We start from the raw sequence: 27435 nt of genomic DNA on the forward strand, positions 1-27435 counted from the left end.
TGAGATGATACACACAAAAAAAAAAAAAAAAAACACACTGAGATGATGCCACACACTGAGATGATGCCACACACTGAGATGGTGCCACATACTGAGATGATACCACACACTGAGATGATGCCACAAACTGAGATGCCGCCACACACTGAGGTGCCACACACTCAGCATTCTCAATCACTCACTGTGAAAATGAAAACCCAGCTGGTGTCTAGAAACTACAGATGGTGAGGTGGAGGCTGAGTGACAACTGTGTGTCCCCAAGGAAGTCAGTTGCCTTCTCTGAGCTTCAGTTTTCAATTCTGTAGAATGATTATTATCGTTTCACCCCCAAACCCCGGTTGTTTGTATTTCACCTTACAAACTCTTTGCCACGGCATTTACTAATTTCCCAAGAGGTCACCCACCCATTTTACCAGCATGCAAGGCGTTATGTAAAATAGCACCAGATCTGGGCTCTGCTTTGTTCTCCAGTGAGAATTACACATGTTTTATTTTGCCACCTCCAAATCCCACTGCCAGTGACACCAGCACCAGGAGCATGCCATTCGGCCCAGATCAATTTCAGATGGAGAAAATGAAGTCAGATTTGAAGTATCACTTAAAAGAAACCCTGGCCCCATATCCCAGCTGGAACAAGTCCCATAAGGTCATCTGAGGTCTGATGCAGGTGACCCTCCATTTCTGGGATTTCAGCCTCATTTTCCCCTTCTCCCTTACAGTACTGCAGCCACGTTCTACTCCGTGCTCTAGTTAGAGTACCTTGGGTGTTCCTGCCTTGGGGCTCGGCTCTCACTGTCCTCTCTACCTGGAAGACTATATTTGGGTAGGTCAAGTCCTCAGGACATTCCAGTTCCACTTAATGTCACTTCCTCATAGATTCCTTTCTTAGCTACTCTGCCTAAAGTATCTACACATGCCACACCATACACAGACACACAGACATACAGACACACGCACACATACATACACACATACACATTCACACCATGCCATACACACACCACACATACATTCATACCACAAGCATTATATTATTACACACACACACCATACACACTCACACTATAACCACACACACTTAATACACACACACACACACACACACACACACACACACACACACACACACACAAACTATCACCCAGCTTGTTTCTTTCCTGCTCACCCTTTGACCCTGCAGAGTTCTCTTCCACACTCTGAGGCTACATTTTCTTAGCTAAGGAATGGCAGTTCCATGGTCTGAGGGATATGAATAAAGGCCATCCATTGCTTATCCTCCATCTTCCTCCTCCTGCTTTATATTTATTTGGGTACAAGCTCTTATGTAGCCCAGGTTGGCCTTGAACTCACTTCACAGTTGAGGATGACTTTGAACTCCTGATCCTCCTGCCTTCACCTGTGCTGGAATGGAGCTGAAGATTTGGCTCCTCCCAGGCCAGCTCTGCCATCTACAGCCCGCCTGCCTGTTCAGCCAGTGCTTTTTAAAAGAAATATTATTTATTGCTCGACAATTGCACACAAATAAACAGTGTATCTTGAGTCTATCCACCCCACGGCCCCTTTCCGCACACACCCCACACCCCAACATGACCTTGACCTCTCCCTTTCTATTATTATTTATTACTGCCGACTCTGTGAGTCCAGTCAGCCTGGTGTTGGAATGCTGCCCTAGTTTTGCTGAGTCCACACCGCCTGCTCTGGGCTCAAAGAGACGACGGGCAGTCTGCCCCGGCCGGGCTCCCAGTCGTCCTTGAGGCTATCAGTATGTGGGAATGTGAGCTAGAAAAACTCAGCTCCAACCGTGGCCAACATGGGGCAGGACCAGGCCGAAGGAGGGCGCCAGGGAAGACTTCTTGGGGACTAGATCGACTTTGTCCACAAAGCAGCAGGCTTGCTGTCCCCTTGCCAGAGGGCATACAGAGGTGACCCTGAATGCTAGATGAGCCGCTTTCAGAGAAGACCTGCAGAAGGCAGTCCGGGTGGTGCATCCCTCTGCCTGCCTCAGATTTATTGCCCGTGACTAGGCCCTACCTTGGCCATTAAAACCAAAAGCAGTCGGAGTTTCCCCAGCACATTCAGCATGCTGCGGACTAGCTCCTCAACCCTCTCAGGGCACATTAAGCTCTGCTTCCTGACCTTAGCTGTCTTTATGGTCCTGGCTCACACTTCCCCAGGTAACCGGTGGTGAGAAGGGGGAAGGGAGAGTTAGAACCTACCCACAGGGTAGGGGCTGCTGAGGTCGGCAACAGAGAGCCACACTGTGCCTGTGTCTTTGGGACTGGGAGGTAGCTTGGTGGTAGAGTTGCTTGGGGAACATGCGTCAGGCTCTGAGTTCAACCTCCAGTGCTGGGAGGAAGGAGGAGAGGGAGGGAAGAGAGGATGGATGGTGGGAGGGAGGAGAAAAGGAGGGGGAAGGAGAGGAGGGAGGGAAGGAGGGAGTGAGGGAGTGAGGAGGAAAGGAAGGAAGGAAAAAAGAAAGAGGAAGAGGGGAGGGAACAGAGGAGGGAAAAGAGGAGCAGAGGGAGGAGAGGAGGGGAGGAAGGCAGGGAGGAGGGAATAGAGGGAGGCAGGAATCAATGGGAGGAGGGAGAAGAGAAGAGAGAGGGGGAGGGCAGAGGGCAGAGAGTGGAGATGTGCTTTCCCATGGGCTGCCTGTGGCCACAGTGATGCTTCTTTTGGACGACTGGAAAATGCAAGCAGAGAGAAAGCAACAGCCTTGACAAAGGTCGCCCCGCCCCGCCCCGCCTGCTCACCACCACATCAGTGCCTCTGCTCCCAATATCTCCTGTCTGATCCCAGTCCCTCACTTCAGTCCCCTCCACTGGTACCATGCTTTACAGTAGCCGGTGTATTTACTTCACCTCTCCCTTGAAGCAAGCAGAGGAGGCATCTTGTTCTTAGACTATGTGATGGGAAATGTGTGGGTGGATGTTGGGTAACTACAGGTTCCTAGGAGGCATGGAGCTGCTTTCAGAGCAGGAGAGTCTGGATTTCAAATTGAACATGTGTACAGTAGCCACAGATCATCAGAGTCTTCCTTCATCACTCTCCACATAATGATAATGTTATTACTAATAATTATTTGGGATAGCGTCTCACTATATGGCCCTGGTTGTCCTGGAATTCACTGTCCTTGAACTCAGAGATCCACCTGCCTCTGCCTTCCAAATTTTGGGATTAAAGGCATGGACCACCATGCCTGATATCACTTTATTTATTTATTTATTTATTTATTTATTTATTTATTTATTTTGAGACAGCACTCTCTCTAAACCTGGAACTCAGAGACTGGCTAGACTGGCTGGCCAGTGAGCCCCAGGAATCTGTTTCCACTCCCCCGGCGATGGGGTCACAGATGTGTGCTGCTGTGTCCAACTTCAGTGTGGTCACTGGCCACCCAAACTTACGTTCTTAGGCTTCTGAACAAGGGCCTCACCCACCGGGGCCTCTCCCCAGCCCAGGTTTATGCTTTTCAGTTGCATCATCTGCTGTTGGGTCAACTTTGCAAGGTGAAGGTCTTTGTCAATCATTCAATGGTTTTTCTAGAGAAAAGGGGGAGGGGAGGAAGAAAAAGCCTATTCTTGGTTAACACCGATTGGAAACTGGGTTAAATTCTGGAGAGAGCAATGAGGGCAGAGGACGGTGCTGTAGTTATGAGACATTTCAGAGAAAGCCAGCACGTGGGCTCATGGGATACTGACGTGGGAAAGTAGATGGATATGAGCTTTTGTTTTCAAGTTTGAGTGTCCTGGTGAGAGAAGGCTCCAACTTACTTCCCGGGAGAGGAATTGGGTAAAGACAAGTAGAGAGAATTTGTGGTTTACACTGGGGAGGGGATATCAACACTCACTGAACGCACCGTTCTCACGGGCCTGCCAGCATCCTCAGGATATACAAGTGCATCCTCTTCACATGGTTCAGGATTCCTCTCCGCTCATTTTGATAGAGGGATGGCTCAAAACGTGCTTTTATGGACTGGGCAAATGCAGACGTGAATGCCGGTCAAATGAGAAGAAGAAAGAGATATGTGGGGATTTCACGATTTGCTGTCTTCACATATCAAAGTCAAAACTATCCAACATACCTCTGAGCAACACACGGAAAAAGAATGGTACGTATCCATTTCAGTCTTCCAGCTCCAGAGTTTCAACAGTCACCATGACAAATCAGTGACACATGTAACAGCTATGCTAATCTTCAGAGGGTTCATTAATCAATGTTCGTTGCACTGAGTCTGAGGTACAGATTTATGACAGGGCATAGATGTAAGCAAGCACTTAGTGCTGGATTTGACCCCAGCACTGAGGGAAAGGCGTCCATTCCAGCTATCAATCCATCCTCCAGCGACTTTCGGGCTTGGATAACATGACCAATAATATCAGTTGATAATATTGGTTCCTGCAGCATAAGAACTTGATGGCATCTAATTCCTGTATCCCTGAACCTCTGAGCAGAAGCTTCTGGGCCCCTGAAAGTTTCCAGGTGAATGTAAATTGCACCTTGGCTGCAGATTCTTACTTGATGTCTCATCCTAGAGAGACAGGATAGGCCAATAGGCTACAGAAGGTCTCCTCTTGCCTCTTTAGCTTAATGTTTTGCTCCAGGCTTTGCTTTATGGACTTTCAGACTTGATTGCTTACCCTCAAGTCCCCAAATCCCTAATCACAGAGGACTGTCCAAAGACGGTCATGTCCAATGACCAGGAGGCGACTGCTCCTATCCCAAGAAGACAGGAGACAAAAACAGTAAAATCAACAAACACAGCTCAGCCTGTGCCAAAATTTTACTATGTGCAAGGAATAAATAAATACGATGCCCCTTTGCCACAAGGGGCAATGGAGTTTCCTGGTTTGGAGGGGCTAACCCTATGTGGCGCAGACAGTCCTTCCAGTTACTAGTGTACTTTTTCATCAGTTTACGTCAGTTGTCCCTGACTCCACTGTAACCCTACAAGGTGAACTTTACAGGGTGTCCTTGGGATGTCCAGAGGGTGCAGTTGGCAGCCATGACACTCTGAGTGCACTTGCTCTTGGTCTCAGAAGATACAGGCTTGGGCCTGGTTAGTACTTGAATGGCGGAGTGAGCTAGAAACTGCATCTTGGGTTGTCCAACTCTGAGAGAGTTGCAGTGGTGTTATTCCAGGTAGGGAAGTGGGGTGGGTTCCCCAAGCTACCAAGAAAACAGAGTTGTCCTGTGAGGTGGAGGCCTTATTGAAATCACTGACAGGGTGAGTTCAGTGGCAATGAACAGGGCAGATAACCCTGCCCGAGTCCAGTGACAGCAGGATGGACAGTTGGTGCACAGAGAGGGATTTCCTGGGTCAGCATGTGCGAGCCTTGGACCATTCCTTGCCTCCGTTCATTGTGTCCAGACTCCAGGGTTGTATAGAACACTTGCATGCTTGGTTTCCAGGGTTCTTGTGGGGTGTTAATGCCCCAATCTTGTCCTATCCTGAGTGTCCTTCTATCCTTGGGGGAAAAAGGATTTTTTTGGACCCATGTCATTGGGTGTCCTACATTTCCTAAGGAACACACACGGTATCGACATGTCTCCAGACTCACAGGTACATAGACGTGAGGAGGGTGCAGAGGAAATCTGAATGCATCAATAGGGTAGACTGAGCCCCTTTACCAACTGTGGCTTCCACTCATCTCTGAAATGGAAGTAAAATGAGATTGTTAGGGTGGGCCCCTAATGCTGTATTATCAGTGTTCTTGTGAGAGGAGATTCAGACCTAATTATTTGCAAATAATTATGACACACAGAGTCTTCTTGTTAAGATCCAGGAAGATCCAAGGCATCAGCAAGCCAAGGAGAGATGCTGAAGAGAACCAGCTCCACTGATGTTTGGACTTTGTCCCCAGAATTGTGAGAAAATAAACTTCTGTTGTTCAAGTCACCCAGTTTGTGGTACTTTTTAATGATAGTCCTGGTAAATAAGTGCAAACAGACTAGGACCTTGGTGTCCTAAATGTTGCCCCCAAATCCAGATCTGAAACTGTCAAAGGTGGGGATGGGGAGGTAGCTCAGCTGGTGAACCCCTCGCTGTGTGAGGCGGAGGGCTCACATTTGACCCTCAGAACTCACCCAGAAAAGCTGGGCGCTTCCAACCCGGGTATTGGAGAGCAGGAATGGGAGGCGCACTGGCTGGCAAGCCTCACCTACTTGTTGAGTTCCAGGCTAGTGGGGGACTTGTCTCAAAAAAGAAACAGAAGGTGGCCTGTATCAGGATTTTTCTTTTGAGCCACCAACCAGCTCCCAAATCATGATGTGAAGACTTATTAGTTATGAATGCTCTGCCTAGCTTAGGCTTGATCCTGGGTAGCTCGTTTAACTTAAATTAACCTGTTTCTCTTTACCTACCTTTTGCCTCTGGGCTTTTTACCTTCTCTTTCTATATGTCTTACTCTGTGTTGGCTGGCTGGCGGCTGCCTGGCTAGCCCTGGGCTTGAGTCTAGATTCTTCCTCCTATTTATTCTCTCAGCCTGCCAGCCCTGCCTGTCCCTCTCCTGCCTAGCTATTGGCCATTCATCTTTTTATTAGACCAATCAGGTGCTTTATGCAGGCAAGGTGAAACAAATGCAACACATCTTTTTATAATTAAACAAATGCAGCATAAACAAATGTAACACATCCTTACATCACTAATCAAATGCAGCAGAAACAAGTGTAACACACCTTTACACAGTTAAATATTCCACAGCATAAACAAATGTAATACATCTTTATATAGTTAAATTTCCACAACATTTCCCCCTTTTGTCTAAATAAAAAAGAATTTTAATTTTAACATAGTAAAACTATATTCAATAAGAAAAATTATCAAGCAAGAATTACATTCACAATCTGGTCCATTTGTATTTGGCAAAATCAAAGAAAATATTCCATTATTTATCCTATCTTGGTGAGTCCAAAGTTTTGTACCTAATTTGCCTTCTATCATAACTAAGGAAAACTATAACTATAACTAACTAGTCTTCAACTCCATCAAAAACCCCAGAAGGATATATTACCTGAGTAAACAGGAAGTACAGTGCAATCCACTTCCAAACCTACAGAAGTAACAGACATCTGGCTGCTTGGGTAGTCACCCAAGGTTCCTCTGCAATTTTGGGGCATCCAATCTTCGGCCTATAGGCCTAGAATATTTGGAAAACTTTTCTATGAAGCAGGAATTTTGAAGGACTGTCCTGTCTTGTTTTGCCAAAGTTTGGCAGTCTTTTTCCTTTGTGTCTTGCTTGTTCAGACTGTACAGCTTACTGTCAGCAGTCAAGGCAAAAGCAGTTTTGTTGCCCCGTGGCTAACTTTGCCATATTGAAAGCAAACTCCATACAGAATTTCTTTGAAGGCCAGTATCTTCTCTGAAATAAACTGGTGCCGCCAGGAGCAAATGTGTCTCACTGAAATGAAAGGCCTTAGGTTATTAAACATCTCAAATGCCTATTCTATAGGTCTTTGAAGTGTTTGAAGACCATCTGTCTATTTAAATATATCTGTTTAACCTTGAAAACATACCTTATATGACTACAAGTTTGATTATTATAGATGACAAACTACCAAACTCCATTTCTTAATTATACATTACTTTTTAAAAATTAGCTAAATAAGCACAATAACCCAACAAAGTATAAAAAACATACATTCAGTATATCAAAAAAAACCTTTAAGTTTGTATCAATATACCAAAGTCTATATCAATGTAAAATATTTGAGGTTAATAGTTGTCTTTTTTATCCCATATTCCTATATCCCCCTTAAATGATGACAAACATCCATAACCCATTGAATGACCAAAAATCACCCACCCAACCACTTGGTAATGTGGATGTTGAATTCTCTAGACTGCTTCCTGCTGTCTGGGGGTGATGACATCTTTAGGGGACTCTGAGAAAATTGAGATAATGGTCAAGTCCTGGAAGAGCTAGCCATAACATTTGTTGTCCAGTCTCTGTGCAATGTGAAAATATAAGATTTTATCTGTGGTCCTGCTAGAATAGTCTGTGAGGCTCGACCATCTCAGCCAGCAGCCTTGAAGATGTTCTGGATGCAGAACTCTGAGGAAACTGCAACAGAGGCACTCTGAGAGACTGGATCACATGGGTTACCGGTTTTTATTGGTGTCTGGTCCTCTTGCTCTGAAAACACACAAACTTTTAAAGGTAACATACATATCTGCATTAACACAAGTATAGACTGGGTGTTGTACACAAGTCAGTCAAAGATGCAATACATTTTCTGGCTTCCATTTTGAAGTTAAGGCATTCCTAAAGTATCTAGGCTGGTTTAATTCACCAGTCCCTGTTACAGTCCTCATGTCTTTCAGCAGCTGTTGTTCACTCATCAGCATTCAAAAAATTCAAAATCAATACAACCCCATACAGGATCCAGATTCCCTGTGTATTTCTCATCTTTAGATGGCTTATCCTTTTTCATGTTACTTAACTCTTTCTTTAAAGACTTTAATATTCTTAAACTATTTATTTTTTCACTGGCTGTCTATACTCTTTTTCTTTTCCTTTTTAAGCCCATGCATGTTTTTGAACACACTGGAGCCTGTTTAGAGGCCTTTTCCATCCAGACCTGTCTTTACTAAGTACCTGCAGCTGCATACTTGCAGTGTTCTCTGGTGTTTTAGCCAAATGTTCAACTGCTAAGCAGCTTTGCTCTGGCTGCTGTGGCAACTGGCGTGGGTCCTTGAAAGACGAGCTCTCTGCCCGGTGGGCCTGGCTGGCAGCTGTTTTTTAACTGGGAACTGCGTTCAACTGCCCCAGCTCTAGGAAGCTGGTATTTTTTACTTAGCCTTTTGTTTCTACTTAGCATGTCAGCCGCTCAAGGGCTCTGTATGGCAGAACCTTTCAAAGGAGCCATATCCATGCCCCCTTCTCTCTTTTCCTCTTTTTCCTCTCAGCTTTCTCAGACCTTACATGGAAATATGGTCTCCATGTTGGAATGCCAAATGTACCAGGCTTTTTCTTTTGAGCCACCAACCAGATGCCAAATCATGACATGGAGGCTTCTTCTTAGTTATGAATGCTCAGCCTAGCTTAGGCTCAATTCTGGCTAGCTCTTTTAACTTAAATTAAACTGTTTCTCTTTATCTACATTTTACCTCAGGGCTTTTTACCTTTTCTTTCTTCTGCATATCTTATTTCTGCTGTCTCTATGTCTGGCTGGCCCTGGGCATGTCACCCTCTTTCTCCCTTGTTCCCTTTTTCTTCTCCTTCTTCCTCCTCCTTCTCTCTCTCTCAAGCCTAGATTCCTCCTCCTATTTATTCTCTCAGCCTGCTAGTCCTGCCTACCCTTCTCCTGCCTAGCTATTGGCCATTCAACTTTTTATTAGACCAATCGGGTGCCTTAGGCAGACACGGTGAAACAAATGCAACACATCTTTTTATAATTAAACAAATGCAGCATAAACAAATGTAACACACCTTTACACGGTTAAAGTAATATTCCCCAGCAGAAACAAATGTAACACACCTTTCCACCGGTTAAAGCGATTTCCACAACAGTGGCTGGCACCTCATCAACAGCACTGCTCTAGTTTACTTTCTGCTGCTCCAATAAACACGGGTAACTCAGAGCAATGTGTGGGGAAAGAGTGCATTTGGTTTTCAGATTACAGAACACTGCTAAGGGAAGCAGGAACTCAAGGCAGGAACTGGAGGAGGAAGCATGAAGGATGAAGCTTGCAGGCTCCCTTTCAGCTCCCCAGGTCTTGAGTTGAACTGCATCGGCACTCTTCATCCCTAACCCTGGACGGCACACCTCATAAAACCACCTTACAGTTTCATTTACAGACAGACAAAAAGAATCGGGAAATAATCTGGGCCAGGGAGTCGGCTCAGTGGGTAAAGTCCTTGCTATTTAAACATGAAGACCTGAGTTCAGATCCCCAATATTCATATTAAATCTGGGTGTGGTGACACATGAATGCCACCCAGCATTGGGAAGGTGGAGGTGAGTGACTCCCCAGGCCTGGCTGATCAGGCCATCTAACTGAAACAGCCAGCACAAGGTTCAACGAGAGACTTTGTCTCAAAACTAAGATGGGGGATGATTGAAGGTTGAGAGGTTACTTACTAGATCACAGGCCTCACAAGTGACGAGGGGATTCAGCAGCTGAGCTCTGTCTCTCCCTACAGGGCTGGGGGTCCTAAGTGTTTCCGGTGGCCTGAGATAGGCCCTCCTCCTCTCATTTTGGGTCAGTCATTTGGACAAAGGAGACAAGGATGGTTGATTCACATTCATGTCCACGGCCCGCCTGGGAAACGTCTGGGCAGGTCAGTTGGAAGGGTGCCCACCATATTAGGGGAAGTGTCAAGGAACTCTGCTAAGTATTTGTCCTGAGTGAAGAAGAAGATGGAAGTGTGCCATATTGTTTATTTATGACATCTTTTCACACCTGTCTACCTGTCAGGGTCCTATCTGGCTCCCCTATTCCCTCTTCTGCCTAACTCATGGGAAGACTGACAAGAGTGTCTCTTCAGCCTCCTTACTGCTTATGTAATTGTGGGCAGGAGGTGTCTTGTGAATCTGGTACAGTTCAGGGACTTCCTAAGACTTGTGAGTTGTCTACTACCTGAGTCTTAAGCCTTCCTTTAAAACTTCTCAAGTCGCTTCCTCCAAGGATGTTTCAATTTGGCAAAAATTGCTAGGCAGTTAGACCACTGCCCTAGAAAGCAGTCATGAAGCAAAGTATGTGGCCTGACACTTCATTTGGTAATTCCAGAGTGTAGGTGGAAATATTAGCAGATGCACACAGTTTCATGAGAAAAAAGTTACTTGATCGACAGGAATGATGCAAGGAGTGGAAAGCCCCTGCTTTACCTCTTTCTTGGTCAGTTTGCCTCATCAGCATCCGCCCTCCCACCAGCACCCCCTGGACAGCTATTACAGACAGAGAATCTGATTCCCCAAGGTATAAGACTTCCCAGACACTGCACAGACCCTCTGCAGCTTCCATTCCAGTGAATGGGCATGGCGCAGGTGTCCACCAGGACCCCAGTCTCCTAGAAAGAATGCCACAGCTGGAAGATGGAGGAGGGAGGTAGTATCTATGGTGGTCAGACGCATCTGTTGGCAACTGACCAAAGCCTTGGGAAGCAGTAAGTCTAGGGAATCTGGAGACACATAAAAATCCATTCAACTTGGTTCAATTAAGTGATCAGAACAATGCAATAAAGCACAATGTAGTGTGGAGTATAGCTGACAGATGAACTCTTACTCAGTGACACATCAACTCAGTACGGCACATCCTTTAAGCTTTGTACCCATGAAAGTTCTGTCTTTTGAATATGCCTAAAATATATCTAAAAACAACATATATTTATCACCTAAAAATAGATAAGGTGGTTTGAATGAGAAGAGCCTCCATAGGCTCATATGTTTGAATGCTTGGTCACCAATTGGTAGAACTGTTTGGGAAGGATTACGAGGTGTGGCCTTGTTGGAGGTGGTGTGTCACTGGGGGCAGACTTTGAATTTCAAAGGCCCACATCATTCCCAAGGTGCTCTCTCTGCCTCCTACTTGTGGATCAAAATGTAAGGTCTCAACTACTGTGCCAGCACCGTGCCTGCCAGCCTGCTGCCATGCTCCCAGCCATGATGGTCATGGACTTTAACTCTCTGAAACTGTAAGCCCACAATAAACTCTTTATTCTATAAATTGCCTTGGTTATGGTGTCTTTACAGATATAGAAAAGTGACTAAGCAGATGTCATTAAATATTAAAATATTAAGACATAAACTTCTGGTCTTGACAATTATGCATGTAATCATACTTCCAAACTACTGTTTAGATCCTCTGTAGTGATCTTAACCACTTTAATAGTTTGTTGTTTTGTATTTTTATTTTTTTGAAACCACGTCTTACCATGTAGCTCTGGCTGATTTGGAGTTCATGTGTAGACCAGACTGTCCTTGAACTCATAGAGATCCACCTGCTTCAGCCTCCCAGCTGGGATTAAACCCATGTGTCACCACACTCAGATCGTTAACAATTTTTAGAGTGAACTGAAGCTGCGGGGGAGGGCACACCTGTGTTAAAGACTCTACAAGGCTAACTGACTGATTAGAACAGCAATTGTGGAGAGTTGGAATGTTGCAAGACCAGAGCAAAACTATCTTGGGCTACCTTTAGCCTCCTTGATAATTATTCGCTGCCCACCATCCTGTGGTTAGCAGATAAAACTTTGGGACACCTTAACAGACCACCAGCTTAAACCAAACCAAATGCCAAGGAAGCATCTGAGACCAACAGCACCCCAATGATCCCAACATATTTGAAAAGTCCCTTGATATATATATATATTTGTTCTGGGCCAAAAAAAATCTATGAGAAGCAGGGAGATGCTTGATCAATTCTGATCTAAGAGAAGAAACTCTTATTCCTTTTGAAGTAAGAAATGTTCTGTTGACACCTGATACAGTTTCAAGGTGTATTGCCATACTATGGTGCTGGCTGTATCTATCAGCATGTTTAGATGTCCCCAAAACATTGATTGTATAACACATTGAATTTTTGGAAGTATGAAAATGTGTAAGAAAATATGTGATTGAAAATAAAAGGAAATGAAATTATGTTAGTCAAGGGTCTCTTGAGGAACACAACTGATAGAAAGAGTACACACTAAAAGGGAATTTATTAGTTAGCATACACGGTATGGTCTGGGTAGTCCAACAATAGCTGTCTCAGAGTGCGGGGGCCCGAGAATCTGGTAGCTTCTCAGCCCACAAAGATGGATGTCTCAGCAGTCCCAGCATGGACTGGAAGGCCTGGAAGATTCCTGTAGAGTCTGTGCTGGAAGCTTGAAGAAGCTGGTTTTGATATAAACAAAGGAATGCTGCAGTGCAGCCACAGGGTGATGAATTTGCCAGCGGGACAGAAGGAAAGCAGGTGAATGCAAATTTCTCTCCTTCTATCTCCCTCTTATCTGGGCTGTCAATGGAAGGCGCCATCCACCTTTTGCTTGATTTCAGATCCAACCAAGATGCACCTTCACAGGTACACATCAGACTTGGAGCTGGGTGTCTCACATATATATTTATTGCACATTTTGTTTCATTTACAAATTCATCTAATTCACATTATGATTTATTACTGTGATTTATCTAACCAGAGAGTCTTTCCTATTTCTGGAAGTGAGTATTGACAGATTGCTGGCAGAGATTGAAGCCCCTGGAAACTTGGTGAAGAACATATGAAAAAGAAATTTCTAGCAAGAGAGGACATGGGTTGCCCAGAACAGCCCTGGTGTCTGACAGGAAAACTCAGAAGGCCATCCCTATGCATCTTCCAGTTCAACAGATCACTTCCAAAGCCTGTAAAATAAGGCAATCTGACATGCTTATTAGAACACACTTCTGTAATCGGTGTTTTTCATTGGGACCATCAGCTCCCCAATGACACTGAGACTTATTATTAATTATGAATGCTCATCCAGTATCTTAGGCTTTTCCCACTAGCTCTTATAATTTAAATTAACCCATTTCTATTCATCTATGTGTTACCATGTGACTCATGACATTTACCTGTCTTCCAGAATATCTTGCTTCCTCTCCACCTGGCTGCAACCCTGCCTTCTTCTTCTTCTTCCCAGAATCCTCTCTGCCCCCAAAATCCTGCCTAGCTATTGGCTGTTCAGCTTTTTATTAAAGATGTGTCAGAGTGACACATCTTCACAGTGTATAAAAACGTTATTCCGCAATATTTCCCCCTCTTTGTCTAAATAAAAAGGAAAGGTTTTAACTCTAATGTAGTAAAACTATATACAGTAAGAACAATTATTAGGTATTGTCTAAATAGAAAGGAAAGGTATTAAATTTAGCAAATGAAACTATATACAATAAGAACAATTATCAAGTAAGAATTACATTCACAATGTCCAGTCCATTTGTATTTGGCAAATTTAGAGAAAATACTCCACTATCTATCCTCTCTTGATGAGTCCAAAGTTTTGTACCTAATTTATCTTTTTATCATAATTAAGGAAAACTATAACAATAACTACATAATCTTCAATTCCATCAAAGACCCCAGAAGGATAAATATTACCTGAGTAAACAGGAAGTGCAGAACAAGCCACTTTCAAAACTAAGAAGTGACAGAGACATCTGGATGCTTGGACAATCACCCCAAAGTTCCTCTGCATCCATCTTTGGCCTACAGGCCTAGAATATCTGACAAACTTTTCTGTGAAGCAGGAATTTTGAAAGACTGTCCTGCCTTATTTTGGCAAAGTTCAGCAGTCACTTTCCTGTGTGTCCTGCAGAATATCTGGCAGACTTATCTATGAAGTAGGGATTTTGAAGGACTGTCCCATCTTATCTTGGGAAAGTTCAATGTTTTTTTTTCCCCCTTGGTGTCCTGCTTGTCCAGTTTGGACAGCATACTGTCAGCAGTCAAGACAAGAGAAGTTTCTTGCCCAAATGGTTAGTTTTGCCACATTTAAAGCAAACTCCATATGGAGGTTCTTTGATATCCATCATCCTCTTATAAAGTAGATTGGTGCTGTCATACACAGACATGTCTCATTGGCATGAAAAACCCTATGTTAACAAAACATTTAAAATGTCATTCTATAGCTCTTTGAAGTATTTGAAGACAATCTATCTATCTAAAATATATTTCTGTTTGACCTTGAAAACATATCTAACATGACTACAAGTCTGATTGTTATAGGTGACTAACTACGAACCTTCTTTATTTCTTATTTTTATTAACCTACCTAATTTCTAAATAGTTTGCAATAATAACTTTCAAGGATTAGAAATTTATATTACATTGTTAAATGAGCTGCATAGATATAATACCTTAAACAAGAGTAGAAACACATATACAGTATGTTCTAACAAAAATAACCTTAAATTTGTATCAGTATACAAAAACCTATACCAATATAAAGTATTTGAGACTAGTGGTTATTCAAAAGTGGACTCAATAATCCACTCTTTCATCTCATCGTTTTTATACTATATCCTCCCTTTTTCTCTTCAGAAAGAGATCCCTGAATCTAATCTACTTTGTTCAGTTTTTTTTTTTCTGACCATGACCAATAACAATTTGTAAAAAAACAAAACAAAACAAAAAAACCCCAAAAACCTAAACAATGACAAACACCCATAGCCCACTGGATGACCAAAAGCCACCCACGGGTTAGGGATTTAGCTCAGAGGTAGAGTGCTTGCCTAGCAAGCACAAGGCCCTGGGTTCAGTCCTCAGCTCCAGAAAAAGAAAAAGAAAAAAACAAAAAAAAAAAACAAAAAAAAAAAAAAAAACAAAAACAAAAAACCCACCTACTCCACCTCTTGGGAATGTGGGCATTGTGTTCTCTAGACTGCTTCCCTATTGTCTGGGGATTCTGACATCTTTAAGGGACCCTGAAAAAAATTAAGATAATGGTCAAGTCCTGGGGGAGCTAGCTGTTGTCTAGTCTTGGTGTGATGGAATAATGCAAGGCTTATTTAAAGTTCTGGCTGGAGTAGTCTGTGAGACTGGAACATCTCAGTCAGCAGCCTTGAAGCTGTTCTGGATGCAGAACTCTGAGAAAACTGCAACAGAGGCATTCTGAGAGACTGGATCACCTGGGCCACCTGTTTTCATTGGTGTCTGGTGCCCTTTTTCTGAAAACACACAACCTTTCAAAGGATATATATATATACATACACACACACACACACACACACACACACACACACACATATATATATATATATATATATATATATATATATATATACACTAACACAAGCATGGTCTGTGTGCTATACACAAGCCTGCCAAAGACAATTTTTTGTTTTATGTTTGAGCAGGTAAAACATATGTCACCTGTCTTGTAGGTTATTTTTTTTAATGTTTATTTCTTTATGTCTATAGCTAAGGTTTTCAGGGGATCTTTCCCAATCAAATCTGATCTCTATCAACCTTGAATGAATCCACAGCCTTTGTTTTCTTTGGAAACAAAAGCATAACCTCTTCTCCAATGTAACATATTTTCTGACTTCCATTTTGAAGTTGAAATATTTTAAAAATATATAGGTTGGATTAGTTTAGTAGTTTTTTATAATCCAATGTCTCTCAGCAGCTATTGTTTGCTCATTAGCAATGGAAAATTTAAAGTCAATATACCACCATACAGGATCTAGACTCCTTGTGTATTTCCCATCTGTATGTGACTTCTTAAAAAAATTTCTTTACTTTTCTCTTTAAAGACTTTATTATTTTTAAACTACTTTTTATGACTCTCTATACCCTTTTTCCCCCTTAAGCCTGCACACACTGTTAAATACACTGTAACCTGTTCAGAGTTTTTTCCCCCCATCGGAACCTGCTTTAATGCTTATCTGTAACCTTTTCTGTTTGCAAGAGCAAAACCTTAAACTACTGCTCAGCTTAGCTCATGACTGGTGGTTCAAGCCTGAAGGCAGTGGCTGGGGAGACGCATCTCTGTACTGCAGCCCACTTGAGAGACTGCGGAACTAGGAAACCACATTTGGCTCTGTTTTTGTGTGTTTGGAACCTTTTTTAAAAGCTTTCTCAGGTCTTATGTGGATATGTGCCCCATGGTGGACACTATTTGTAATCAGTGTTTTTTGTCAGACTGCCGGCTCCCCAGTAATGACACTGAAACATTACTAATTACGAAAGCTTGGCCAATAGCTTGTCCCACTTGGTCTTATAATTTTAATTAATAAATTTCTATTCATCTATGTGTTGCATGTGAGTCATGGTATTTACCTGTCATCCTGTATGTCTTGCTCCCTATCTGTCTGTCTGGTGACCCCTCCTTCTTCTCCCCATGTGGGAGCCCGTTCTCGGGTTCCTCGTGGCTTTACCCAGCAGGTCCGAATAGAGATGATCAAGACCACGGCCTGAGTGCAGGTGTCTGAGATGGCCTGCACTTGGCTGTGCTGGGGGAGGAGGTCTTTTGCTCCACCCCTTGGCATCCCTATAAAAACCCTGGTCCAGAGACAGTCAGGGCCTGTTGGAATAGGTTCCAGGCCCTCTCGAGGCTATCCTTTATTTTTTATCTGTTTATCTCGCATATTCTCACTATAATCCTTCTATCTAATATTTCTGCTGCTCACACTCAAGAAAACTCTGGGAAGCTGTGGGGTTGGTGGGTTAAACACCCCACATCCCCAGTGTCCTCTCTGCCCTGAAATCCTGCCCAGCTATTGGCAGTTTTGTACACTGTGATACATCTTCACAGTGTACAAAAAATGATTCCACAACACACTTCAATGAAAGCAGGAGACTAAGACTCCAGACTGGACCAGAGGATGAGGGAGAATCTCTCTGTCTCTACTGACACCACCCCCCCCCCCCCCCCCCCAGTCACCTCCATGGGTCATTTAAAGTACGTGACTTAGGATGTCCAGACCAATCACTGCAACATGAGAAGCTGAAGATCTTATTGGTTCAAGTTTGAAAAGCTGTTGTCTTGGCCATATTACACCCCATTACTGGTCAACCAATTCTCCCGGGACACTCAGGATGGTGATTCCAAGTGGCAATTCAGGCATCTTGGTTCTGCGACAGATCAGAGAGACCTAATTCTCTCTAAGGCATTAGGGTATGGGTTAATTGGGGTTACATCTTTATTTTAAGCATCCTCTTCCAAAGGATACTGGTTTGATTCCCAGCAGTCAAAACCATCTATAACTCCAGTTCCAGAGAATCTAACATCCTTCTCTGGCCTTCCCAGGTACCAGGCACACACTAGTGCATGGACATTTACACAGGCAAGACACCCACACACATAAAAGGTAAAAATAAAATTAGAAAGGAAGGAAGGAAGGAAAGGAAGGAAGGAAGGAAGGAAGGAAGGAAGGAAGGAAGGAAGGAAGGAAGGAAAGGAAGGAAGGAAGAAGAAAGGGACTAGCCAGGCTGGGTCCTCAAGGCCCTGGCTGGCAGGAAGACATCTGTGGGCCAGTCCAGTGCCACAAGGTGCTGGGCAAGTGGGCCTCATTATGAGAAGCAAATATGTGATGGAGAAATGAACGAGAAAGAGAAGTAGAGTGGTTCACATGCTATGGAAAAACACAGAGAGGAAGAAACAAAGGCCGTGAGGAATGAATGGGCAGATATTGGAGGCCTGCTTACCACCTGGGGCCATGGTGAAGGTGGTAAGGTATAGACTGAGGAGGGAGGTCTGCTTGCTATCCAGGGCCATGCTGATGTCCGGGCCAGGCTGCTGCCAAGGGCCATGCTGGGTCCCTGGTCCTACAGTAGCCAGGGTCTGTGTTGATGTCCATGGCTCCTGTTGCCATCCAGTGCCATGCTGATTCCAGTGGTCAGCCTACCTCCTGGGGCTGTTTGGGTCCAGAGGCCACACTGCTGCTGGTGCCTGCCAATCTGGGTGGTCTTCACTGCCATCTGGGGCCATGGTGACAACCAGACCCAGGCTGCTGCCGTGGACCAGGTTTGGGTCCATGGTCCTACCACAGCCAGGATCTAGGTTGATGTCTATGGCCAAAGGCCACCTGAAGCCTGGGGTTTGGGCAGCAACCTGTGGCCTTCATGGTGTTCAGGGGCCACGCTGCTGCCAGAGCCATCCTGATCTGAGTAGCCGGGGTTACCACCTGGAGCTAGGATGTCAACCAGGCTGAGCTGCTGCCTGGGGCCATGTCTGGGCTACAGCTGGGCTCTGTGTTGAACTCTGTGGCCCAGGATGGCAGTAGGGCCCACACAGAGGTCTGGGGTCTGGGCTGGAGCCTGTGGCTTGGCTGGAGTTTGGGGCCATGCAACAGCAGGACTCATACAGAATGGGTGGCCTGTGCTGGCATTTAGGGCCATGGTGTCATCCGGGCCCAGGCTGCTGTGGAGGGCCATGTCTGGGTCCGTGGCCCTATCTCGGCCGGGATCTGTGCTCATGTCCGAGGCTCCTGTTCCCATCGAATACCATCCATACACCTGAGATCGAGGGCCGTGATAGTGTCTGAGGGCCATACTGCTGCTGGGGCCTGTGTGGCCCTGAGGAGTCTGCTCTGCCCCCTGGGGCAGTGGTGACATCCAGACCCAGCTGCTGCCAAAGACCATGTCTGGGTCCATGGCCCTACCGTGGCTGGGGTCTGTGCTGACATCCAAGTCCCTAATTGCCACCAAAAGTCACACAGAAGCCCAGGGATTGTTGGAGAGATGGCTCAGTGGTTAAGAGCACTGACTGCTCTTCCAGAGGTCCTGAGTTCAATTCCCAGCAACCACATGGTGGCTCACAACCACCTGTAATGAGATCTGGCGCCCGCTTCTGGCCTGCAGGGACACATGCAGGCAGAACAAAATTGTATACATAATAAATAAAAAAGAAGCCCAGGGATGGGGCCATGACCTGAGGACTTGGTGGTGTCCACCCAGGCTGTCATCCAGGCCCAAGTTGCTACCAAGGGCCATGTCTGGGTCTGTGGTCCAGCTGTAGCTGGGGTCTGTGTTGACGTCTGTAACTCATGTCACCTCAGGAACCCTTAGGAACCATGTGAGGTGAAATCAGAGGGCCAAGCTGAGCCAGGCCCACCCTTCACTGGCCCTGGGAAAGCTGGCCACGCCTCTTGCTGGACAGTACAGTAAGAGAGCTGGCCCCGCACTCTGGTCCCTACCCCTCACCACAGGTGAGGGTAAACAGACCCTGAGGGCCGCATGGAGGGGAGCTGCCTTCATCCCCGTGCCTGAGGTGGGCGGCCCCAGTGGCCTGGAGTGACCAGCTCAGGCACTACCGACAGCCAGGCCTTGGGTTGCCCACCCCCCCATCTAGGACCTGCTGGAGCTCGTGAAGGGACTGGTCCTGTGGAACGATACCCGCAGGAGCTCTAAGACTCAGGGTGACGACAGGATATTCCAGAGGAGTTTTGGTGAGGATCCAGGGATGAGGGTGTACCGGAAACCAGAGGCCTTGAACCAGACCAGTGACTCATTGCAATGACCATTTGCCAGTAAAGCTGATGGGACAAAGGGTGTGTACTACCTGGCACACCGAGGTGCCCAAAGCCACCAGGACGAACGAAGAGGTGTTGGCGAGGTGGGAAAGAAGGAGAAGCGAAGAGGCTTTTTGTTGTTTTGTTTTGTTTGGGGCTTTTTTTTGTTCTTGTTTTTGTTTGCTTACTTTGTTTAGTTTTCTTTTGTTGGGGGGCGCTGCAGGGGTGAGGGGAGGATATGGAGGGACCAGGAGGTGAGCAGAATTGGGGTGCATAATGTGAAACTCCCAAAGAATCAATAAAGAAGTTAAATTAAAAAAAAAAGAAAAGAAAAAAATCATTAGTCACTACCATTCTGAGGCCACTTCCTCATAAACACCTCTTAGTTCAGTGATGGAGAGACCAAAGAAAAGCTCCCCCGACCCCCGTGCATGCACTCAGTTTAAAATGCCATAAAGACAGAACAGCAAGGGCTCTATTTAAAAGGGGAGGAAGCAAAGACACAGAGCTTCAAAACTCCCAGTGGGCGGCTGTGAAGATGGGCCAGACCTGCAGAAAGCATGGGTTCTCCAAGGAAAATCACACATCTTCCCTATTTGCTACGGTTCAGGGCTCCACAAAGTATGAAGTTCCACTTTGTGTCCCTCTTGCCTACATCACAGATTGGGGAGCAAATCTCCTACCGAGGGGGTACAGCCCCGAGAGCACCTGATTGACATTACAAAAGGCAGAAACATTCGAAGCTGCCCATGCTACCAGGTGAGAATCAAGTGGGTTCGTTCAGCAAAGCCCCTCCTGACTCCTGCTTTGCCTAACTCTCTTAGAAGAATTTCTGTGCTGACACTGGGTTTCTGAAGTCAGCTCCCACTTCTACAAAGCTTCTGAATAGCTTAGTGAAAGCGATTGTCCAAGGTGCACACTGCCTTTAGTGTCCCGGGAGACATGCCCACAACACAACTGGAATGGTGTCACTAATCAAGGGCTTCTTCAGAAGCTGAGAATTTCAGGCCAAATGGTGAGTCCATCTAATTATTCAAATGAAAGTTTCATCACTAAATTGAGATGAGTTTGATGGTTGGAGCTAACAGATCATTTTGACTGCTTTGGCGTGATGACTGGGGATGAGCTGGAAAGAGAATGCCTTCGGTGTTTCTGGACAGAGAAACAGGACAGAGTGTGGATGTGCATGATTGGGGAAGACAAGGAAAAGGCCTGGCGGGACTCTGAAGATCACCTGGAGCATTTTGAGTCTGAGATAGAAGAGAAACCAAAGAAAATATAGTGAAATACAGTCTGGTATGCGGCTCTAGAACCAGCATTCACTCTGGGTTGAATATGTGAAAACAGAATTAAATGGGATTCTGGGTGTACTGTCAATGACCATGAGATACAGAATCTGCCCAAGATTCCCTAGCTTCTCAGCAGTAATGGAAGAGACAAACTCTTCAGACTCTGTCCATTTTCCTTGTCTAAGATGAAAAGAAATCAGAGGAGCAGGACTCTGAGCTTTGAATGAAGAATTCCACAAATTTAACAAATTCCTGCCCTCAACTCTGCCTGCCCATCTGGTTCTAGTTCCTCTTAAGGATATTGCATCAGACAAAGTGGGCAGTGTAAGTCCCAGGGAAACCAAGGCAAATTTGTTGCTATAGCTTGACTCTTTGAGCTTTCCTGAGAGGATGTCATAATCTCTCCCACGTGTTCACTGCATCATCTGGAGTCAAACCGATTGTTCCAGCCCTCCTACAGCCTTCAGAATGAGGTCAAGACAGGACATGAAAGTCAGCCACTCCTTTCTCAGCAATTCTTTATACCCCACGAGGTACCCTGATGCCCCACCTGTGTTCTCTCTCTCTCTCTCTCTCTCTCTCTCTCTCTCTCTCTCTCTCTCTCTCTCTCTGTCTCTCTCTCTCTCTCTAGATCAGTGTTCTCCCCCATACTCCGAGGCCACCCAGATCCCAGACTAACCTGTCCTGGCCAGTGATGGCCACTCACAGAGAGACACATGTGAGAAGGAGTGCATTTTTATGGGGAGAGCATTCCAGAACATGGGAAAAAATTACTACAAGAAGGGACGATGTTGGTGATGTTAGAACTTGAGAGTAGCTTGAAGCATTTGTGGTGGGCAAGTTAGACTCCTTCACAGAGTTAGAAACTGGTCATTCCCTCAGGGAATTTGAGGCAGCACTTTCTGTTCTTTGGGCAGGTTAAATACTGGATCTCATATTTCTGGCAGGAATTTCTGCATATGCCCCCGTAGAGCTCACACGGAATCCAGGGCACTCGCCTCTTGCCTCTGCCGAATCCGAACAGGCCACCTGGGAAAGACATAGCCATGCTTAGTTTCTGTGCGGCAGCCATGCTAGATGTGAGAAACCGTGATGGACATGAAGCAGTCCCTTTGAGCACAGTCCCAGGGTTAACCTGAGCTCTGCCCTCTGCCAGCTCCATGCTTGTGTGGCTTCCTTCAGCCCCTGGCCCTCCTCCTCCTCCGCATCATCTTCACAATGGAAGAAGCAACAGAGCCAAGTCCCCAAGGTTTTTGTGGTGATAAAATTATCACATATGGAATGTCCATCAAATCATCAAGTGTTTAATAAGTAGTTAAACATTTTAATTATATAATTATATGAATCATTTATATTATAAATTATTATATAATTTATTATAAAATGTAATATTTATATAAATATTCTATAAATTATAAATATTATACAAATTACTAATGTAATTAAATTATTTATTGTAATTAAATGTATGGCACCATTGATGCAAACGTTTTTCCTGAATACCTTGGATCCATAGCCTGCACCATGGATACATACCAGACATGCTCTGTGTGCCTCTAGTGATATGAATTCCAGAAGGAAGCACATGTTTGAACCTATGGGTATGCATGACTTGATGTTATGAAATAGATACAAACATGTTCCATACATGTCTCTGCACATTTCCTCAAAGAAACAGGTATAGTGCATGCATGAGCCACACACTGGTAACAGACACAGGGGTCTTACTGATTTTATTCATGCGTTTCCTCCCTGAAAACAGTATATAAGGTGCCATACATCTTAATAAACTTGCTTAGCATAAGCATAAGACAACTTATGCAAGACCTCTGACCCGGATTCCCATCTTCTTCGTCTTCTCATCCCTGGCCCTCCTGCTGAAGACCCTGTCACTGAAGAATGACCTGCTGGTCCTGGGTCACAGAGGGATGGCTGGGGCATAGATACTGAGGACTAGCAATCACACAAGCTGTCTTATCTTATTCTCTCCTCTTCACCGTCCCAAGAAGATTCTGCCTATAGTGGCTCAAAACATAAGTAATTTGGGGGATAAAGGTTTACTCATAGACACGCACAGCCTCCCATCCCTGCTCTTTCCTAACCCGACGTCCTTCATCACCACAGATGTTCACATGCTGTCACATTCAAGTCACATTTAATGATCTCCAACTAGAGCCACAGGAGCGGGGTTGGGACCCGGCACTGCCTTTGAGCCTCTGGGACAGTGCTATGTTCCAACTCTCTAAATGTAGTCTTGCCTCGTGAGAGATGGGAAAGGGAGATTCGCATCAGGTCAGAAAACCTCGACTATGTTTGTGAAGGAAGCTCAGGAGGTCTCGCAGCTGGGGATGACTCCCAGACCCCATGTGTAGCTGATTCCGTATGCCCTTAGCTGAAGCCGGAGCAAGGGCAGTTTGTAGTTGCCAACACTCATGGGCTCCTGCCTGAAATGAGAGCCTAACCCTGGAAGCCCTCCTCAAGTTCAGCCACAGACGCTGCCAGCTGAAGTGTTTTAAGAGCAAATAAACAGTCATAAATCAAAAAGCGAATGACAGAAGGCTGGTGGCTGTTGCAGAGGATGCGGGGTTTGGCTCTCATCACCCACCTCAGGAGGCTCATGGCTGCCTGTAACTATAACTCTGGGGGATTTGTCATCTCCTTCTGGCCTCCATGGGCCACACACATGAGTTATGCACATACATATCCATAAAAATAAAAATAAAATAAAATGTTCTTAAAAAAGCAAAAGATGCGCTCTGGACCCTTACTTTTTAAATTTTTATTTTATTTTTAATGTGTTATACCTGTGAATTTGTGCATGTGTGTGCACGTACCTTCAGAGTCCAGAGGAGGGCATCTGAGCCCTTGGAGCTAGAGTTACCGGTGGTTATGAGCCACCCAGTGTAGGTGTTGGGAACTAAACTTGGGTCCTCTGCAAGAGCAGTGAACGTGGTTAACTGCTGAGCCGTCTCTCAGTGCTGCTTTGGCCCTTTTAACAGCTCCCCATTGACCCCAAATCAATATGACACATCATTTTTCAACCATCTGTGTGCCTGGACATAGCCGTCTTCCTAAGGTTCTTCCTAGCCACGTAGGTTGGCCATAGGTCATTCACATTTCCTTCATCCATTCAACCAGACATTTTCTCCATCTGCTCTATGCAAAGTCCTCAGCTCAGTGCCAGGAACACTAAAAACAGTCTCGGCATCAAACAATTCAATTTGACACGCATGCTTGGGAGCAAAAAAGGAAAAGATGGCTTTGATTGTCCTGGTGGAAAGGGCCGCCAGGAACAGCTCCTGCTCACAAACCCTGCCTGGTGGCAGTCATGAGGCCACGAGAAGCGGCACTGGGTACGGCTTTCGAAGCATGGCGTGCTGTCCTCACGTATCATTTCCCACAAGCACCCCTGTGTTTTCTACCACTGTTCCAACACGAGCTTTACTGAACAGGAGGACAAGGGTCCTCTGTAAAGTGGGTAGAAGAAGGTGGGAAGTAACTTGGAGGAGGACATAAAGAAGAAATAATAAGTGAAGGAGAGGAGAAAAAACGCTAAGGCAGGGCAACAGCTCTAGACACAGGGACTCAGAACTCACTCAGAATGAAGGAAACCACCCATGAATTCCACAGTGCCAGGCCAAAACTGCATCCAGTGCCTCTGTGTGTGTGTGTGTGTCAGAGCTTGACAAGAGACATCTCAAAAACATCCCCTTTGCCAGGCATGGTGGCACACGCCTTTAATCCCAGCACTCCAGAGGCAGAGGCAGGTAGATCTAGAGGCCAGCCTGGTCTACAAAGCAAGTTCCAGGATAGCCAAAGCTGTTACACAGAGAAAGCCTGTTTTTGTAAAAACAAAACCAAAACCAAAAATCCCTTTCTCCTGGTGTCATGTCTTCATGCCTAGAGTTATGTACTGCTCTTCACTGTGGCCAAAATCCACACCCAAAAACCTTCCTCCACATTGGAAAACAGTAGATACTTTCCTCCAATTTATTCTTCCTCTTTATTTCTAAAACCACTTGGCTGGGAGCATTATTGTTCCACAATGAACTGTACATATTTAACAATACATCTTGAGTTTGGAGATAAGCATACACCCATAAAACCATCGCTAGTCTCTATTATCAAAGATTTCCTCTAACACCCTTATTTAATATTCTTTTTCTTTATTAATTATTCCTTATCCCTTGTGATCTTCTCTAAGCCATCTTATTTATTTTGTTTTGCTTTGTTTGGTTTTGAGACAGGATCATTCTTTGGCTGCCCTAGAACTCACTGTATAGACCAGGCTAACCTCAAACTCACAGAGATATGCTTGCCTCTGTCTCCCCCATGCTGGGATTAAAGATGTGTATTCCCACTCTAAGCCATTTTAAAAATAGATGTAAATATGTGATGTAAATACTTTCTGTCGCTTGAGCACCTATTTACAAGAAAATAGTCTCTTTGATGAGATGGGAAAACTGTGTATCTCCACATAAAAGAACAAAGTAAGACCCTTATGCCACAGACAAAACGCAACTCAAAATGGACTTAGGTATCGAAATGTAAGACTTCCAGAAGAACACACAGGAGAAAAGAATCTTGATATTGGCCTTGGCAACAGTTTATCTTCGTGGATCACAAAAGCACAGGCACAAAGACAAAAATAGAAAGTGAAGGCACATCAGCCTAAAACCTGTGCAGTCAAGGGCATTACCAACCATGGAAACAGCAACCAACAGCCACCAACAGCTCATTTGTGAATCTGCAGCTCTCCATATCAGTAACAGCTACAGTCCTACTTTGATGAATTCAGGGTCTTACTGAAGCTTAAGAATCCCCCCAAACATAGGCTGAGTCCAGATAAATATATCTGACCTCAGTGAGACACCTACTGCCATTGGCCATGTAACGTCAAACTCTTCCCATCCACTAACCACTCAAGTCTTGCTTACAAAACCTAGCACAAACAAGCACAATAAAAGCCATCCAACCCCCATTCACAGCATCATCCAACAGAGTCAAACTACAGACCTTTCTCTATCCCAATTCCTAGTTTCACTAATCTCCTCCCAGCTCCACTCAGCAGCAAACCCCTCTCCAGACATCGGAACCTCAGCCAAGCCTGAGTTCATAGCAGAACTGCTTGTTTCAAGCTCAACCATACTCACTTTCTCAATCCCCCTCTTTCTCTATCCATGCCCTGCCCCCGACTCACTATCCCATATACAACTTATATCATTCCTCCTCCCAACCTCCCACACCCATACCATGAATCAGGTTCCCATCCCAGTTACAGCCATCCTGATGCCCTTCATGCTTTGAGTCTCCATTGCGCCAGGAAAGCAGGTCAACAACCTTAAGTTTGCCTTGAGAGAGAACAAGGGGGATATTGACAGAGCTGATCCTGTGTCATCTATGACCTTCCTGAGATATTTACCTACTCTATTTGACTGTCTCAGAGGTCACTCAGTAGGTTCATGTGAGATCCCAGACGTTAGAGAGACCTGAGTTACCTGTAGTCTTGTCAGCCAGGATCAGAAGGATGACCATGGTCATGAAGTATGGCTTTGCGGCTGACATGCTGAAGAGCATGAGGGCTGTCTTGCAGGTGACTGGGTAGGGTGGGGTGGGGCCCGGGGCCCTCCCTCCGTCAGTGTTGGAAACGGGCCAGGGTTGGTGTCAGTGAACTGAAAGGGATGGTAAAAACCGAGGTCAGTCAAGCAGAAGGATGCCATGCCTCAGCAGTCCCCGCTGGGAGTGTCGTGTGAGGGCAGGAGATAGCCCAACAACACTCACAGCAAAGCAGGCCCACCTTCCAGACACACGAAGACAAAGTTCAGCCGGTTGACACCTTGCGTGAGATAGACGGGAACGAACGAGTCGCTTACTCGATGAGAAAATTAACCGTTTTAACAAGTAACCTCCAGACTTCTACGTGTCTTTACTAGCAATTTCTCTGCCAGAAAGAAATGAACTAAATGGCATCATAAAAATTCAAGAAGGTTTAGGATTCCTTACATGAATGCTCAATCACTGTCAATTTTATCTCAGTAAAGCTGGACGGAGGGACTGGAGAAATGGTTCAGTGGACAGAGCATGGGCTGCTTTTCCAGGGGACTGGAGTTCAATTCCCAGCACCCACATGGTGGCTCACAGCCATTGGTACCTCCAGGGGATCCTCTGGCCTCTGTAGGCACCAGGTACACACATGGTGCACAGATATGCATGCAGACAAAATACCCATACAGCA

General features: G+C 45.1%; 2 protein-coding genes across 2 annotated transcripts; one reads left to right on the forward strand and one right to left on the reverse strand.

Annotated features, from left to right (window-relative positions):
• Positions 1 to 1802: 1802 nt before the first annotated feature.
• On the forward strand, positions 1803 to 5899 carry Defb115 (defensin beta 115). The gene is made up of 3 exons (XM_028887498.1): positions 1803 to 2174; positions 3947 to 4111; positions 5766 to 5899. The coding sequence occupies exons 1-3, from the start codon at positions 2081 to 2083 to the stop codon at positions 5777 to 5779; spliced, it is 273 nt and encodes a 90-aa protein (XP_028743331.1). The 5' UTR covers positions 1803 to 2080; the 3' UTR covers positions 5780 to 5899.
• A 16090-nt stretch (positions 5900 to 21989) lies between these two features.
• On the reverse strand, positions 21990 to 26765 carry Defb116 (defensin beta 116). The gene is made up of 2 exons (XM_028887444.2): positions 26699 to 26765; positions 21990 to 22229 (listed from the first exon to the last, which is right to left on the reverse strand). Exons 1-2 carry the CDS (start codon positions 26763 to 26765, stop codon positions 22060 to 22062), a joined length of 237 nt encoding a protein of 78 aa, XP_028743277.1. The 3' UTR covers positions 21990 to 22059.
• Between the last annotated feature and the right edge of the window lie 670 nt (positions 26766 to 27435).

This window comes from Peromyscus leucopus, chromosome 4 (assembly GCF_004664715.2).
Source record: "Peromyscus leucopus breed LL Stock chromosome 4, UCI_PerLeu_2.1, whole genome shotgun sequence".
NCBI lineage: Eukaryota > Metazoa > Chordata > Mammalia > Rodentia > Cricetidae > Peromyscus > Peromyscus leucopus.

Bases quoted from the DNA above. Each gene is read 5' to 3' on its own strand.
- Defb115 (XM_028887498.1), top strand. From the start codon at position 2,081: ATGCTGCGGACTAGCTCCTCAACCCTCTCAGGGCACATTAAGCTCTGC. The intron at 2,175-3,946 runs GTAACCGGTGGT...TCATTTTGATAG, and splicing joins CCTGGCTCACACTTCCCCAG to AGGGATGGCTCAAAACGTGC.
- Defb116 (XM_028887444.2), bottom strand. From the start codon at position 26,765: ATGTCAGCCGCAAAGCCATACTTCATGACCATGGTCATCCTTCTGATC. The intron at 22,230-26,698 runs GTAACTCAGGTC...TGTCTTTCCCAG, and splicing joins CCTGGCTGACAAGACTACAG to GTGGCCTGTTCGGATTCGGC.